The 18,191-nt window shown below is 35.0% G+C and overlaps 1 protein-coding gene across 1 annotated transcript in view; it reads left to right on the forward strand.

Moving 5' to 3' along the window:
* Positions 1-3,289: 3,289 nt before the first annotated feature.
* Positions 3,290-18,191, forward strand: part of LOC141388736 (uncharacterized) — a 48,684-nt gene continuing 33,782 nt past the window's right edge. Inside the window, exon 1 of the mRNA XM_073958936.1 lies at positions 3,290-4,064. Within this exon, the coding sequence (XP_073815037.1) occupies positions 3,956-4,064 (109 nt within the window). The 5' untranslated portion in view covers positions 3,290-3,955. The remainder of the gene's footprint in view (positions 4,065-18,191) is intronic.

Below are 18,191 nucleotides of genomic sequence, written 5' to 3' on the forward strand. Positions count from 1 at the left end.
AAAATCCGAACTGGATCTGACAGGACAAAACCCTACTAGGGTTTTTGTTGTCTAAATATGTACTTTCAAAAAATGCATACTAGAAATTGTTTGCATTTTCAGTGTTGCATAGTGTAATGGATACAAATTGATTGAAGCCAACGTGTCTTTTTTTGTTTTCTCTCGATTTGTGACTAAACCACACTTTTCACTATTTTCCTGTTAAAGTAAAAGTAGAAGCCAACTAAACAAGGATCATATCATATATTTAAGTATTTTTTGAATTTTTCTTATAATATCGTTCCGCAAATAGGTTTTTCAAAAATTTATATATAGGATTGTAGAACTCGCGATTTTGACTAATTTGATATATGTATCGTGAATGTAGCCTACACAGCTTCACAGAATTCTGTATCCAAATACGAAAATTTTGTGTGAACAATTTTCTAAAAATCTTCTATGTGACATTTTCTTGGGAGTTTCAAGAAAAATAAAAGAAGTACTCCTTTAGATTGTTTCCAATACTTTCAACTCTAGAATGCATGTGAAAACTATTTTTTCAAATCAAAATTTATTTTTTGTTACCCAAATATGTGCGTAATTTGGCTATAACATCAAAACTATTATCCCGATCATTATAATTGTGGTCTCATTTGATTCCCCGTGAAATTTTTATTTAAAACAATTTTTTTGTAATTTTGGACGGACCAAATGCACCAAAGTTTTGAAAAAACTCGGATTACCATGGACCAACATTGACAATTTTTCGCGGGGAGCTTTATTATGCAATAAGTGCTCCTAATACCGGATTACATCAAATTCGACTGAACAATGTGATTGTAACAGTAAAATACTTCAATTCAGGATGATTCGTTATGCGGGAACTACACGTAAACTTGGACCTAGGACTCCAATATTTTTGTTATGGTATTTTTAGGTCATTATGACACCTTGATAAAAATTTCAGTTCGATATATTATCTAAAAATATTTTTGTCACCCCTTTCCATGTAAATGCCACCACTGCGCAATGTCTTGATAATGTTTGCTCTGTCGAGTTTTTTTTGGAATCACTCCTCAACCACTTTCGATATATGTCCATCTAAGTGGCATCTCTTCTTCAGCATAAGGCAATATCACGATACTTGAATCGAACCATAATTCCATTATGTTCATATGAACCATGGTCCATTTGATTTACGCCTTATGCTATCCGAATCCTTTAAATTAAACGTAGATTCATCAGAAAACAGCACAGTCCTCCATTGGATTTTCCATTTTTTGTCGATATGAAAGGTTTTTTTTTTGCTGAATCGTTCTTTTGCTAATTTTGAAATCTAAGCGATTTTGTATTTGACCAGAAGATGCTGTAGCATCATTTTTGGATGAATATGAACAATATCGGTCCACTCCTTCGGGTACTTCCCCCACAGAAGTTCAAAATTTTGCTGTAAAATGTTGTGAACGATAACTCTCGAAGGGAAAGGGAGCACTCGATTTGGCCCAAACATTCCACATCGTATTATTCCTTCTAGATATAGATCGGGTTCGAATATGGACTATATCGGTCCACTCCTTCGGATACCTACCACACAAAATTCGGATAAAGTGAAGTTTAAGAGCTCCTCTCGGATCTTTTGAATTTTTTTTAGTAGGTTTTGCTTACGGCTCCCTTCACGACGGTACAATTCATTTCTTGCGCAAGTGCATACTTCCTGAGATATTGGCCTAAAAGCTCCATGAAACCCTGACGGCACCAACAAATTCGCAAGACATTTCTAGCAGGGTGTTTAAGATTGGTGCAGACTTTGCACATCGTATAATTTCATCCAGTCATGTATCAGGTTGGAATATGGATTGTATCGGTCCACTCCTTCGGGTACCTCCCACACAAAATTCGCAAAAATTGAAGGTTGATGCTCGCATCGTTTTTATTGTTTTTTATGGTTGTTCTAGAGGCCTCATTTACAACGGTACAATTTTTTCCGGAGTAAGACAATTTGCGAACCTATAAGATAAGAATATGTATTTATTTGTTGGTACCTCCCACACAAAATTCGGATAAAGTGAAGTTTAAAAGCTCCTCTCGGATCGTTTTGAATTTTTTCAGTAGGTTTTCCTTACAGCTCCCTTCATGAAGGTACAATTCATTTCTTGCGCAAGTGCATACTTCCTGAGATATTGGCCTAAAAGCTCCATGAAACCCTGACGGCACCAACAAATTCGCAAGATATTTCTAGCAGGGTGTTTCAGATTGGTGCAGACTTTGAACATCGTATTTCATCCAGTCATGTATCAGGTTGGAATATGGATTGTATCGGTCCACTCCTTCGGATACCTCCCACACAAAATTCGCAAAAATTGAAGTTTGAGTGCTCCTCTCGCATCGTTTTGATTGTTTTTTATGGTTGTTCTAAAGGCCTCATTTACAACGGTAAAATTTTTTCCGGAGTAAGACAATTTGCGCACTTATAAGATAAGAATATGTATTTATTGGTTGGTTTCACTAAATCATAGCGTTTTTATACTTGATAGGTACATTTTGATTGCTGGGCTGCATACTTACTTCTGCGACAGACTGTATGTTTCCCTATGTGTGTGCATGAACGCATTTCCCGATATTTACCCACCTGTGATTAAAGTATGTTCACGACTGAGGTTTGATTGATGAAAATGATTTTAAGCGATTTTTGTTTCCAAACGAAATTAAATTAATCAGTTCACTTCAATGGTGGACTAAAAGTAAACAAAGTGAAGTTGGCGGTGATTGGTGTGAAAGAACCGTTTGTTTTATATACAAAAATGTATTGAATGAACACAGCGGGTATTTGCAAAACATACCTGACTGACTTACTGTTGCCACAGGTAACTGACCACACAGCCCAACAAAAAACTAAAACGGGTGAAATTTCCAAATAGAACAATGAGAGTATGAACAAAGGTAACAACAACAACAATAGCCTTGTAAAACAAACATAAAACAAATTGAAACGCTCTCTCAATGTTTGATTATTAACCTTTAAATATGTAAGGGAGACTAATGAAGGTTGTTATTGAAATTTAATGAATTTCTATATATTTAAATAAAACTCTCGGTAGTTCGAAAAACAAGCATTACGGCGCATTTGTTTGAATTCTCTTGAGTGGAATTTTACCCCAATATTAAAATTCTCATAAGTGTGACCTAAGGGTTAAGAGGAAATTTTGAAGGGGATGGGGGATTTTGATTGACTATCACCACCACCAACAATACCGCCAACACCACTACTGCCACCTGACGGAGGTAATCAAGGCAAACTACAACGGAAAATAGTTTTCAAACAGCACTTGGCGGAGAGAGTTGGAAAATCGAATTAAAACGGAAAACAAACGGAAGAATTCAAACTGCGTGGAATGTAAAAAAGAACTGGAATGTAAAAAACAACAAATCCTTTAAAAGAAGAAGAAGAAACAGAAATACTAACCAAAAAAAGTTTTTTTGAAAATAGTGAATTTAATGCAAATTTCTTAATCCAAAATCCCAATAAAAAATCCGCACCCATGTAAAGAAAGAAAGTGTCGCTGTTATTCGCAAAAAGTATTTCGCAATTGCGAACAATTTGAATATTTCAATTATGAAGTTATGCAAAACTTTATCCTACACGACAGACAACAACAACTTTAAGGCTAAGAGACAGTTCATTCAGTCTAAAGTGGAAATGCCATTAGTAAGCAGCAGGAATTACAGCAACACAACTTGCGCCAATTGGAATTGTTTGTTGGTTTTGACGTCAGAAATAATTATTAAGACCTAAAGGTCCAACTGGTAGTGAACAAGTGAAGTGACGAACAGACAGACGGGTATAAAATAAAAAAAAAAAAAAAAAATAGTAGGTACATGTTTGTGGTAAATATCGCCACCACCAACACCAGAAAAGTGTTTCTAGGCATTTGTTTTCCATCAGCAACAACAATAAGCAACAACGATTACAACAAACATGATTTCCGTAAGATTTATAAAAGTTTTAATCGTTCTCATCGGATTCGCATTGAAATTTCCCAATTGTTATGGTGACGTCGGTCTGCCGTTGATACAAATAAGTCATGGTACGTTGCACCTACGCTTCATGTTTATTTATTTATTATACAAAAACATAAACTAAACACATGTGTGACAGAAATACATATCGCTCATTTACTCAAAGAGTGACACATCTCAAAAAATCGAGTTTCAAGAAAAACGCGTTTTAAGGTGGCGATGTAAATTTTAATTCCCAGCTTAAAAAGGTTATTACAAAAAACAAATAAATAAAATAACTACTTGGATCGTATTTTGTTATAGTGCTATATAAACTCAAAAAACGTTTTGTTGATTTATGCCACACTTCTAGTAAATGATCTGTAACTCGTTGAGTTTTAGAGATATCAGCACGAACATTTAACACAATATAAAATAGAGGTCATAAAAAAGTAGAAATTGCTAACTCAGAAAACACATGTTTTGAGTTATGCCACTCTTTGAGTAAATGAGCGATATGTACATATAAGAGTACGAATATTTACATGCTGGTGAATTTGTGTGATATTTGTTTCATTCGCAACTATAGTTTCAGGAAATTATTGTATACGGTATCTGTTAGAATAGAAACATGTTTGGTGAAAATAAGAACACGAGTTTACAAATTTTCTACAAATAATAAGTAAGAACGGCGTTAACCCATTAATGCCCAGAACCTTTTTTTGGAATTTTGGGTTGAAATTTGACACATTATATCTCTAAGCATTAAACAGTAAATCTACATATTTTTGATCTAAAACATAATTAAGATATATTACTATAAATACAAACACACTTTGCTATAAAATTATTTACTATAATAAAAAACTTTAATTTTAAAACAGCAGTCTTACATGAAATGAGATTTTTGAAACAGGTCAAAAATCAGCAGCTTATAAAATGCAAACGCCAGAAGCAATTGACGATCTCCACCGACAAAATTCTGGCGGAAAGTTTTTAGGCTCAAAGAAGACTAAATACCAAACTTCCGATGTTTCGGTAAGATAATGTGGTTAAAACCTTCAAAATACGGAAAATCAAGAGGTACGCTTCTATGGGGGATATAAGAAGACATGGACCTATACTAATAATTATCTTCTGGAATATTTTATAACCTCATGAAAGACTAAATCACAAATTGCATTCATTTCGGTGGGATATTGACGTCACAACCTTCAAAATTACGAAAATCGGGAGGTACCGTTCTATGGGAGCTATATCGAAACGTGGACCTATACCGACGAATTTCAGTCGGAAAAAATTTTACCTCCAAAATAGACTAAATACCAAAGTTCAGCCATTTCGGTGATTTATTTTCGGGATGTACCGTTCTATAAGGGCAATATGAAGTCGTTAACCTATACCCAAAAATTTCAGGTGGAAAGTTTTGTACCCCAACGAAGTCTAAATACCAAATTTCAAATATTTCGGTGGAATATTGAGGCCACAATCTTCAATATATCGAAAATTGTGTTGTACCGTTCTATGGAAAGTTTAATACCTACAACGAAGACTAAATACCAAATTTCAGTCATTTCGATGGATTATTGTGGTCACAACCTTCAAAATACCGAAAATTGGGAGGTACCGTTCTATGGGGGCTGGGTGCCACCGTGGTGCAATGGTATGCACACCCGCCTTGCACGCAGAAGGTCGGGGGGGGTTCGATTCCCCGGCCAAGCAACATCCAAACATTTTTCAACGGTGGCAAAATACCCCTCAGTAATGTTGGCGACATTTCCTGAGTATTTCAGCCTTGAAAAACTTCTCCACAAGTGGTGTCTTAAGACACGCCGTTCGGACTCGGCGATAAACAGTAGGTCCCATATCATTGAGCTAAATATGAATCGGGGTGCACTCATTGATATGAGAGAAGTCTCCCTTGTCCCGTATGGGATGTTGTGGAACAATGTTTTTTTTTTTTTTTTGTTCTATGGGGGCTATATCTAGGCGTGCATAAGTACCGACAAATTTCTTGGGGAAAGTTTTATTTTAGCCATTTTGGAGGAATATTGAGGCCACAACCTGCAAAATACCGAAAATCGAGAGGTATTTTCTATGGGGGCTATATGAAGGCGTGGACGTATACCGACAAAATTATCAAGGAAAGTTGTATTCCCCGAACGAAGACTAAGTACCAAATTTTAGCCATTTCGGAGGAATATTGATGCCACACACTTCAAAACACCGAAAATCGTGAGGTGACGTTCTAGGGGGGCTATATGAAGGCGTGGACCTATACCGACATATTTTATATGGAAAGTTTTGTACCCCAAGTGAAGACTAAATTTCAGACATTTCAGTGGATTATTGTGGCCACAACCTTCAAAATAACGAAAATCGGGAGGTACGGTTCTATGGGGGATATATGAACACGTGGACCTATGCCGACAAAATTCTGGAGAAAAGTTTTATACCCCCAGCGAAGACTAAGTATGCGTCTAAAATCTTCAAAACCCCGAAAATCGGGAGGTACCGTTCTATGGCGGCTATATGAAAATGTCGACGAATATAGCCAATGTTCAGCAACAAACATCCTAGGCGTAATATAAACGTCTGCGCCAAATAATAATGCTCTATCTTAAATATTGCGAGCTTTTTCTTGTTTTCCACAGATGGACGGACGGATAGACGGATTTGGTTACACCTACTTAGAGTTTTATGCTGATCTAGACGAATCTTTCGATGTGTTACAAACGGAATGACAAATGTAATGATACTCTCCTTTATAGGGTACTAGCAAATGCCCGCTACTTCGTATGCGGAAATGGAATAAAATATATATGAACAATATTTAATATGGAAGTGGTGAACACTGGCGATTCTGTTGTACTAAAACATATTTTTAATACCAACATTTAATCGATTTAATTCCTTATAGTACTGTACACTGTAGTTACAAAGACCAAACAAAATCTGCCGTATCGCACCCCTACACAGTTAACATATTTTTTATTTCGAATTACCAAAAGTACGACCTCATATCACAGACATACACCAACAGCGACTCATATTGCAAATTTCAGACTTAACTTCTGGTTTTACCCCTTCACTAACACAGCATTCCCTCCCACTCTATATCACCCCCTCACAACAATTCAAGGTTCTAGCTTCAGCGGCTTCGCCAATAACCCGAAAATTCTACATACATATGCCGAAAATTCTACGAAACTAATTTTCGGCATTCAAAACGGGCACAAAAATACACGTTTTCGTATATAAGGGTACCTCCCACTTAGGGTATTTAAAAATAGAAGAAATCTTTATTGTCCAATTTTCTTTAAATTTGGACCTTGAATACTCAGAGGATATAAAAGTTTCATTTAAAAAATGTCTACTTCAATCAATTTTCCAACCGAAATTCGGAATTTGTGGCATGAAAGGTTAGAAAAAAAAACTATTTTACAAAAAATTTTACTTAATGTGCACGGGTATGTCAACCGTATATAACCGTATTTTTTTATGCATTTCAATTTATGCCTTTCTATTGTCAGGGGGTAAAAACCTTATAGATAACAAAATTTTCGCATTGGATCACGTGTTCAAATTAACACACAAAAAACAAAAAACATTTTTTTGAAATATACTTCACGTTTGACTTTATAATTCCAGTACATTATTTAGAAACGCATTCGCGTTAACATAAAACCAATAGAACGATATTCAGTACAATTTTTCAACCTCCGAACTTTATCTCAAATTTCAGAGTGATCTTCATAACAAATATTGTCCATTTCGTAGTTTTTGTCCAAATTATATAATCCAAGCTTTAGTACTTTTCGTTTCCCTATAGCAGGTATTTCTCACTTTAACCGTTTACACAATACCAAAATGATTTTGGTATCAGCATGTTACTAAATTTTTCGTACACATAATTAAACGTTTCAAAACTTACTTCCTTACATTCAAGATATATTCCAACCGCAATTCACCAATTATAGTACTATTTAGTACTTTTTGTATAAATAAGTACGAATTTTCAAAACCTCCTCCCTACCTCCACACTAAACAACAATTGCTAATCTAATACCGAATGTCAAATTTAAAAATTCCAGTTCTACCCCTTTATAAAATCACAAATTGTACAAAATTCTGTACCATATAGCAAATACCAAAAGGTACCAAGTTTTCTACCATTTACCAATTTTCGTACACTTTCCAAAAACTACATTCATAAAATCCTAAATCCAAATTATAGCCAATGTAGTTTCATTTAGCACTTTTCCATAAGTACGAATTTCCAAAGTTAACCCATTAGTGCATAGCGTCCGTTTAAACGGACGTTTTTATTTCTTACGCCAATTCTTTATTTTGGCTGATGCACTTTATAAAACTGTTTGGGATGATTGACAACATATCACAATTTATAGTTATGAAGTGATTCCCTCCAAATTTTAAGTTTATAGTGCTTGTTTATTACAAAAAATGAGAAAAATACTAAAGTTCATTGCTTTCAATAAATGTAAACTCGATAATATTCGTTACGACGTAAAATATCACATGATTTATTTCAATCAAACCCAAAGATGATGTCAAAAAAGTAAATGAACTTATCTCAAATGTAACAAATAACGCCAAACTAAGAACAGTAACAAAATATATCACACGCAAAGCGTTCCAAGTGGATAGCGTCCGATATGACGAACGGTCTGAAAAACCTAAGATAATGTATAAATGGCAAAAGTTGTTCTTGAAATGTTGTATTTATCTTACTATTATTCTAAAACAAAAAGTATGAATAAAATTTGCCAGGGAACTTCATGCATTAATGGGTTAACGCAATCCTTCACTCCAACAGTAATCTGTTCACGCAAATACAAATTGTATCGAATTTAGTACCATTTAGTACTGCTTCGTGCACATTAGTATGATTTTGCAAAAATACCTCCATATCTCAATTCTACTTTCCAACAGTAATCTTAATTCCAAATTTCTGCTCTATCCGTTCACCCAAATCCAAATCATACTAAACTCACTACCATTTAGGACTTTTCGACCTTTGGTACGTCTTTCTTACTCTTCATCAGTGACCCTCATTCCAAATTTCAGGATTCCAGCTCTATCCGTTCACCCGAATACAAATTGTACTAAATTTAGTACCCTTTAGTATTTTCGTACACTTTTAGTTCGAATTTGCAAAAACCTTTCTTTGTTACTCTCGATCAGTGACTTCATTCCAAATTTCAGGATTCCTGCTCTATCCTTTAACCCCAATTCCAAATTGTACTAATTTTAGTACCATTTAGTACTTTTCGTATCCTTATAGTTCGAATTTCCAAAAACCTCTCATCGTTACTCTTCATCAGTGAATCTCATTTAAAATTTCAGGATTCCAGCTCTATCCGTTAACCAGATTCAAATTGTACTAAATTTAGTACCCTTTAGTACTTTTCGTACACTTATAGTTCGAATTTCCAAAAACCTTTTTTGTTACTCTTTATCAAGGACCCTCATTCCAAATTTCAGGATTCCAGCTATGTCCGTTCACCCAAATACAAATTGTTCTAAATTTAGTACCCTTTAGTACTTTTCGTACACTTATAATTCGAATTTTCAAAAACTTATTCTTTGTTACTCTCCATCAGTGATACACATTCCAAATTTCAAGATTCCAGCTCTATCTGTTTACCGAAACCCAAATCGTACTAAATTTAGTACCTTTCGCACCCTAATAGTTCGAATTTCCAAAAACCTTTCATCTTTACTCTTCATCAGTGACTCTCATTTCAAATTTCTGGATTCCACCTCTATCCGTTCACCCAAATCCAAATTGTACTAAATTTAGTACCATTTGGTACTTTTCGTGCAAATATATATCCATCAGTGATAGTCATGCCAAATTTCAGGATTCCAGCTCTATCCGTTCACCCAAATCCAAATTGTACTAAATTTAGTACCTTTGGTACCCTAATAGTTCGAATTTTCAAAAAACCTTGCATCACTACTCTTCATCAGTGACCCTCATTCCAAATTTCAGGATTCCAGCTCTATTCGTTCACCCAAACCCAAATTGTACTAAATTTAGTACCATTTATTCCTTTTCGTACACTTATAGTTCGAATTAAAAAAAAAAACTTTCTTTTTTACTCTCCATCAGTGACCTTAATTTCAAATTCCAGGATTCCAGCCCTATCCGTTCACCCAAATTGTACTAAATTTAGTACCATTTAGTACTTTTCGTTCACTTATAGTTCGAATTTCTAAAAACCTTTCTTTGTTACTCTCCATCTGTGACCCTCATTACAAATTTCAGGATTCCAGCTCAATCTGTTCACCCAAATCCAAATTGTACTAAATTTAGTACCATTTAGAACTTTTCGTGCACTTATAGTTCGAATTTCCAAAAACCTTTCATTGTTACTCTCCACCAGTGACCCTAATTTCAAATTTCAGGATTCCAGCTCTATCCGTGCACCCCAATCCAAATTGTACTAAATTTAGTACCATTTAGTACTTTTCGTACTCTTATAGTTCGAATTTACAAAAACCTTTCAGTGTTACTCCTCATTAGTGACCCTCATTCCAAATGTCTGTATTCCAGCTCTATCCGTTCACCCAAATCCAATTTGTACTAAATTTAGTACCATTTAGTACTTTTCGTGCACTTATAGTTCGAATTTCCAAAAACCTTTTTTGTTACTCTCCACAATTGACCCTAATTTCAAATTTCAGGATTCCAGCTCTTTCCGTTCACACAAATCCAAATTGTACTAAATTTAGTGCCATTTAGAACTTTTCGTACCCTTGTAGTTCGAATTTCCAAAAACGCTTTGGTACATCTTTCTAACTCTCCGTCAGTGACCTTCATTCCAAATTTCAGAGTTCTAGCTCTACGCGTTCGCGTAATACAAAGGGTACCATATTTAGTACCTTTTAGTACTTTTCGTACCCTTCCAGTTCGAATTTCGAAAAATCCAGCCTTATCTCACCCCTACACACCAACAGCAACCCACACTAAAAATTTCAAATTGTATCGAATTTAGTACCATTTAGTACTGCTTCGTGCACATTAGTATGATTTTGCAAAAATACCTCCATATCTCAATTCTACTTTCCAACAGTAATCTTAATTCCAAATTTCTGCTCTATCCGTTCACCCAAATCCAAATCATACTAAACTCACTACCATTTAGGACTTTTCGACCTTTGGTACGTCTTTCTTACTCTTCATCAGTGACCCTCATTCCAAATTTCAGGATTCCAGCTCTATCCGTTCACCCGAATACAAATTGTACTAAATTTAGTACCCTTTAGTATTTTCGTACACTTTTAGTTCGAATTTGCAAAAACCTTTCTTTGTTACTCTCGATCAGTGACTTCATTCCTTATAGTTCGAATTAAAAAAAAAACTTTCTTTTTTACTCTCCATCAGTGACCTTAATTTCAAATTCCAGGATTCCAGCCCTATCCGTTCACCCAAATTGTACTAAATTTAGTACCATTTAGTACTTTTCGTTCACTTATAGTTCGAATTTCTAAAAACCTTTCTTTGTTACTCTCCATCTGTGACCCTCATTACAAATTTCAGGATTCCAGCTCAATCTGTTCACCCAAATCCAAATTGTACTAAATTTAGTACCATTTAGAACTTTTCGTGCACTTATAGTTCGAATTTCCAAAAACCTTTCATTGTTACTCTCCACCAGTGACCCTAATTTCAAATTTCAGGATTCCAGCTCTATCCGTGCACCCCAATCCAAATTGTACTAAATTTAGTACCATTTAGTACTTTTCGTACTCTTATAGTTCGAATTTACAAAAACCTTTCAGTGTTACTCCTCATTAGTGACCCTCATTCCAAATGTCTGTATTCCAGCTCTATCCGTTCACCCAAATCCAATTTGTACTAAATTTAGTACCATTTAGTACTTTTCGTGCACTTATAGTTCGAATTTCCAAAAACCTTTTTTGTTACTCTCTACAATTGACCCTAATTTCAAATTTCAGGATTCCAGCTCTTTCCGTTCACACAAATCCAAATTGTACTAAATTTAGTGCCATTTAGAACTTTTCGTACCCTTGTAGTTCGAATTTCCAAAAACGCTTTGGTACATCTTTCTAACTCTCCGTCAGTGACCTTCATTCCAAATTTCAGAGTTCTAGCTCTACGCGTTCGCGTAATACAAAGGGTACCATATTTAGTACCTTTTAGTACTTTTCGTACCCTTCCAGTTCGAATTTCGAAAAATCCAGCCTTATCTCACCCCTACACACCAACAGCAACCCACACTAAAAATTTCAAGTTTCTATCTTCAGCCGTTTGGTCTGGGCGTTGATGAATCAGTCAGTCAGTCAGTCTACTCTTTTATATATATCAAGCTTTTTGTAGAAAATTAACTTATGTTGAAACTGAGGTATGGGGTATTGTAACTCGCGATCAGTTTTACTATACCATAACTTTTGACCGCATTTCGGTAAAATAAACTGTTTTAGCCCGATTCACCGAGGGGTTTCTTAAAATAATAATTTGAGCGGAAGCTGTGGTCGTACTAATGTAAAAAAATCGGAAAAAATCGTTGAATTAAACGAGTTTCATTATGTTATTTTCCAATTAGTGGTTTTACAACACAATGTAGAGCTTAATGCTCAAAGGAGAAGTTAAAGAGTACACTTCAGAGTTGAAGTTTCTAATGTATGATTTTTTAATATATCCACTGTATCTACCTCAAACGGATGCTGACATTTTGAAACCTAAAAAATTGGGTTTTTTGAATTTTTGCTCTAATCGCGACGCGCAGCTGGATTTCCCTAAAATGTTATGATTTTATTGTAGTACTCACGATTTTGCATTTTTTAATGTATAACATGAGGGTGTAGCCCGCACAGGATCACAGTAACCTGCGCCCAAACACGAAATTTTTGTGCGTAAATTTTTCTCAAAAACCTATTTTTTTGGTTTAAAATTTACAATCGTCATTCGATATCCGTGGAAACCCGCGTAAATTTAGTTTTTTTACGTTCTGAATCTAACAAGCCACGACGCGTAAAAATCCACCCACTAGATCGGCGGATATGATACCCCTCAAATTTCGAAAATTTGCAAAAAAATTATTTTGAAAATATCGCATATTAAAACGCGTTTTGGATGTGTCAGTTCTACTTAAATAAATAGATCGATACGCGTGTTTAAACTGTGCGAAAACAGATATTTAAAAACTCTCGTAAATCCAGAGATATAATAGATTTTTTCTAAAAATTGAGTGCGATGCTACATCCACGGTTCTTGATGGATCGCATTGAAACGGCATAGAATGATGTATTTTTTAATGGTGATTATTGAAATCGGACGCGCATAAAATGTAAATGAACTTCGCGGAAATTATGACCATTTTACAGTATTTTGCACCCTAGTATGCAGCAGATGCTACATCGTGGCCGCCAAATAGAATTTGACAAACTGTACATCAAATAAGAGGGATTGATTCGCTGTATTGGAAAATCGGATGCGCATCATGTCATTTTCATAATTACGCGGTTTATATGCATCTCAAATGTTATAATATTCAATATAACATTATTTTAACGTTATGCCACAATTGGAATTCCTTCTGATTTAATATAAGGTTCTAATAATATTATCCAATGGGAAAACTATAAGCGAAAAGTTTGTTACAACGGAATATCATAATTATTGCGTGAAATTTTGACGAAAATGCCGAAGAACTCAAACATTTTTTCTCCAACTTTTCCTATAAAACCATAAAAAAATAAAATTAGAAGAATATGATTTTAATTTTTTCCTAATATTTTCTTCGCATTTTTGCAAATAACATGAATACTATAGCTCCAACCTTCACAACTTAGGTTTCATTTTATTCCTCAAAATGTCTGGATGCTGTTATAATTTTTTTATATATTTTTTGTAAGTATGAGCGCTATTGTTTCAAAAATATGTTTGTAAATACGTGAAATTATTTAACAAATTTGATTTTTCGTGAATCCATTGAGACTTTCCGATTATTTTTTGCATCATCGCAAAGGTTACGAATTCAGTTAACGAAAATAGGATATAACAGCTAACTATATTAAGCCGCGATTTTTTTAGAATTTTTTCTAATTATCATAATTAAAACGGTCATATCTTTTGCGCGCAACGATCAATGTTAGTAACGAAAACAGATTTGGAATGCTGATTTTTTTTCTTAATCTATGTACCAAAAATCATTGATGTAGTATCACAATTTTTTTTTGATTTTTTTGAAAAGGAAAAGACAATTTTACACATTTTTCCTGATATAGATAAAGTAGGTATATTCTTGATCAGGGTAAAATTCTAAGTCTATACAACCATGTCCGTCCACCCGTCTGTCTGTTGAAATTAAGATACACCCCGAAATTTTTAAGATAGAGCTTTGTAATTTGTTATAGAAGTTTCTTTCTAGGACGTTTGGTATTGCAAATGGGCTATATCGGTCCACTTTTTGTTATAGCACCCATAGAACGGTACCACCCGATTTTCGGTATTTTGGAGGTTTTAGCCTCATTATCACACCGAAATGGCTTAAATTTGTTCTTAGTCTTCGTTGGGGGTACAAAACTTTCTACGAGAAATTTGTCGGTATAGGTCTACGCCTTCATATAGCCCCCATAGAAAGGTAGCTCCCGATTTTCAGTATTTGAAAAGTTGTGGCCTCAATATTCCACCGAAATGACTGAATGTTTGTATTTAGTCTGCATTTGGGGTATTAAACATTTTATATGAAATTTGCCGTTCTTACTTATTTACATAATTTTTTCGTTCATCTTCTTGTCGACTTGTAGGGGCCATAGTATAAGTACTTATTTGGAGTCACATGCCCTGTTAGGATAATGAGTAAGGACTAACCTCCGAACAAATTATGCCATTATACTATAGAATTATGCTAGACATATTCGAACTTGATCTCTCTTCTTTCGATAGTTATTTTATTTTAGTTGTCACCTTAGGATTTTCAGTGCCTTTCGGACAGCATGATGCATATGCCCACGGAAAACACTGTATCACTGTAAATAGGCCACAAGAAGTATAAAGATTACGATGATTGGAATCTCCCATTTCAGAAGAATGTTTAGACAAATGTCTTCCGAAATCTGTTTGACCTAGCTCAGTACAATAACTTCCCTTCCAAATTTCCCAAGGTATTTACTTCAGATTTCCCATCCCGGATTCGGAACGAAGTCTCGACAGAAACATAAGTCGTATTAACCTATCCATATACATAATTTAAATACAGAATTCAGCTCACTTTCGAAACCGAAAACGGAAGCAGAATCACAAAGTCGGAATTATTTTGGAGAGGTTGGTTTGCTGGATAAGTCTCCGCAATGAAAGCCATAGTATGACCACTTCGTTAATAAAATCACTATTCGGCGAAACGTCGATATGATGTACGGGACAGGTAGTTTACATCATCATCTGATACTAGGAAGGTCTACCCAATGATTATATATTGAGTAGACCATGCTCCGTACACACGAAATTACAGGTGCGTGAGTCGCCACATAAGGGGTGGAAGATACACAGCACGGATTTAACATTACAAAGTCCAGGACTTATTTGGGGATCTCTTTCATTTCAAGTGGACATTGTACTTCCCTTGTTGTCACTTGAGGACCCACCTTTGACGCCCGTTAAATGTAGTGGGCTGCCATGTGCAAAAGAAAAGAAGAAAAACAGTAGAACAAAAACAAAAACGGGATCGTTAAAATTCCGAGATGTACAGGTATTAGAATGAAGTCCGACAATTTTACCGAGAGTGCAATGCCAGACTGTTATGGTGATACAGGTAGTGCACTGACGATATATTGGGAGCATTGGTAACTGTAACTGATAATATGTACTCGTATTAATCAGCTCTTTAGCAAGATCTGTCTCCCTATCATACGGCTTCTTGTGGACTTGAGCTTTTGTAAAACCATACTGTTTTTCGCAGAACGGTGTGTCTAACGGACGAGATCGCTTCAAAATGTTTGCACCTGTCTAGACCGAAAATCGAACCCAAGCGTGGATCTGGTTTTTGGGTACCTTTTCTTGGGAAATGTGAATTTTTCCAAAAGAAAACAAGTCAGAAAGCATTAACTTCGGTCTGGTCAAACTTTTTATACCCTCCATCATGAGATATCCTGAACTAAAATGGAATAATTAGTTTTCTTTTTATTACGAAAGTATGTCCACAAGAGGTGGTGACGAAGTTCTTTGATCAATAGGAGCCCTAATGTGATACAGTGGTAAGGTCTGCAATTCAATCCCTGACTAGAACACTAAAATTTTCGGCAGTGGCAAATTCTCTCAGCGTAATCAATGTTGGCTAACATTTCCTGGCTATTTTAACCATGAAACACTTCCCTACAAGTGGTGTCGTAAGGCACTCTGTTCGGACTCGGCGATAAAAAGTAGGTCCCATATCATTGAGCCAAGATGAATCGGCGCGTGCACTCATTGATATGAGAGGAGCGTAATCAATGTTGGCTAACATTTCCTGGCTATTTTAACCATGAAACACTTCCCTACAAGTGGTGTCGTAAGACACTCTGTTCGGACTTGGCGAAAAAAAGTAGGTCCCATATCATTGAGCCAAGATGAATCGGCGCGTGCACTCATTGATATGAAAGGAGACTCCTTGTCCTTTCGTGGAAATTGTGGAAACATATGTAGGAACCCTAAGTGATAGATAATTTCGTTAGAAAATATAACTTAAAAACGTGGACATATGCCCACAGTTTTTGGTGGAGAAGTTTTCTGTTCACTGGGAACCCTAAATGTCAATTTACAGCCGATTTAGAGAAGCAAACATGATGCTGGTTCCTACTCACCCATATTAGTTAGGTAGAAAATAAAAGAAGAGAGCGTCATTTAACGGTATTTTTTAAATTTGTCATTCCATTTGTATCGCATCAAAATATATGTCGGAGACCCTATAAAGTATATATATAATATAAAATTTGTCAGAACAAGTCCAAGTTTTAATATAGAACCATGGAACGGTACTTCGCGATTTTCGGTATTATAAAAGTTTTAGCCTCATTATCTCACCGAAATGGCTCAAATTTGGTATTTCGTCTTCCTTGCGGCTACAAAACCTTTCCCAGAAATTTGTCAATATAGGTCCACGTTTTTATATATATTTATTTTGAGCATTTTAGCTCATTATCACGCCGAAAAATTTATATTGGAAAGTTTTGCTAATTTTTTGAGTACGGAAACACTTTTCTAGCACTTGGGAAAGTAGTACTGGACAGTACTATCTTGCAGTTTCTGGAACACAACTTAAATTTCCAATGAATGAATGCTCTATGTTATAAAAACTACCAAAATGTTTAGCTCAAATTTTCATTTTGAATATATTGTTGCCTCTTTGTGCTTTATTGTTTAATAATTCATTTTTGTGTTGGTGGTTACAATTTATGCAAGTATTAGTGGTAATGACATTTTCCTTTCCATTGTAGCATTTTTTTTGGTAATTATCGTGTCATACAATTGGCCAATGACCATAGCAGAAGAATTGACCAACAAATAATAACATATTTATTAAAACATTAAGAACAAATGTTGCGTTTGTTTCCGTTCGTAGAAAAATTCTGTTCTAAAAAAAATAATAGAAGCATTTTGGCGTGAAGGAGGAGTCACGTACACAATTCAATTATTATTTTCCACTTTATTACATGACAAAAATAATTGTTTATATTTAATTTAATATATAAGAATACAAACTGAAAGTGAGCCAATTTATACAAAAAAAGTTTTATATTAACAGCATATTAAAAACGATTTTTAAATGATTTATATTTTTAAAATTAATGGATAACGGTTACACATTCTTCCTAATATAATAGCTGGTTAATTCAATTATTATATCTATATACAGAAAACTAACAAAGGAGCAATTTTACAAGTCGAAGTGAATAGTAACAAGTAAAAAGTCGTTAAGTTCGGCCGGGCCGAACTTTTTATACCCTCCACCATAAAATTGTATTAATTAAAATGGAATAATTAGTGTCTTTTACAATTGCCTCCCACTATTGCTTAAATTACACTGTGAACACAAATGTTGGGGCAGAGATAACGCTAATTCCTGATGGCCCACAGGGTCTCTAACAAAAATTTCATCACGCCGTAACGCGGAAGTTCGACTCACGGCGGATCTGTCCTTCGGGGTTCATAATATACTCACCAAGGCCTTTCTTCCCCAAGAGGAATT

The sequence above is a fragment of the Musca autumnalis genome, unplaced genomic scaffold (genome assembly GCF_047663935.1).
Source record: "Musca autumnalis isolate F117 unplaced genomic scaffold, ASM4766393v1 scaffold_1, whole genome shotgun sequence".
NCBI lineage: Eukaryota > Metazoa > Arthropoda > Insecta > Diptera > Muscidae > Musca > Musca autumnalis.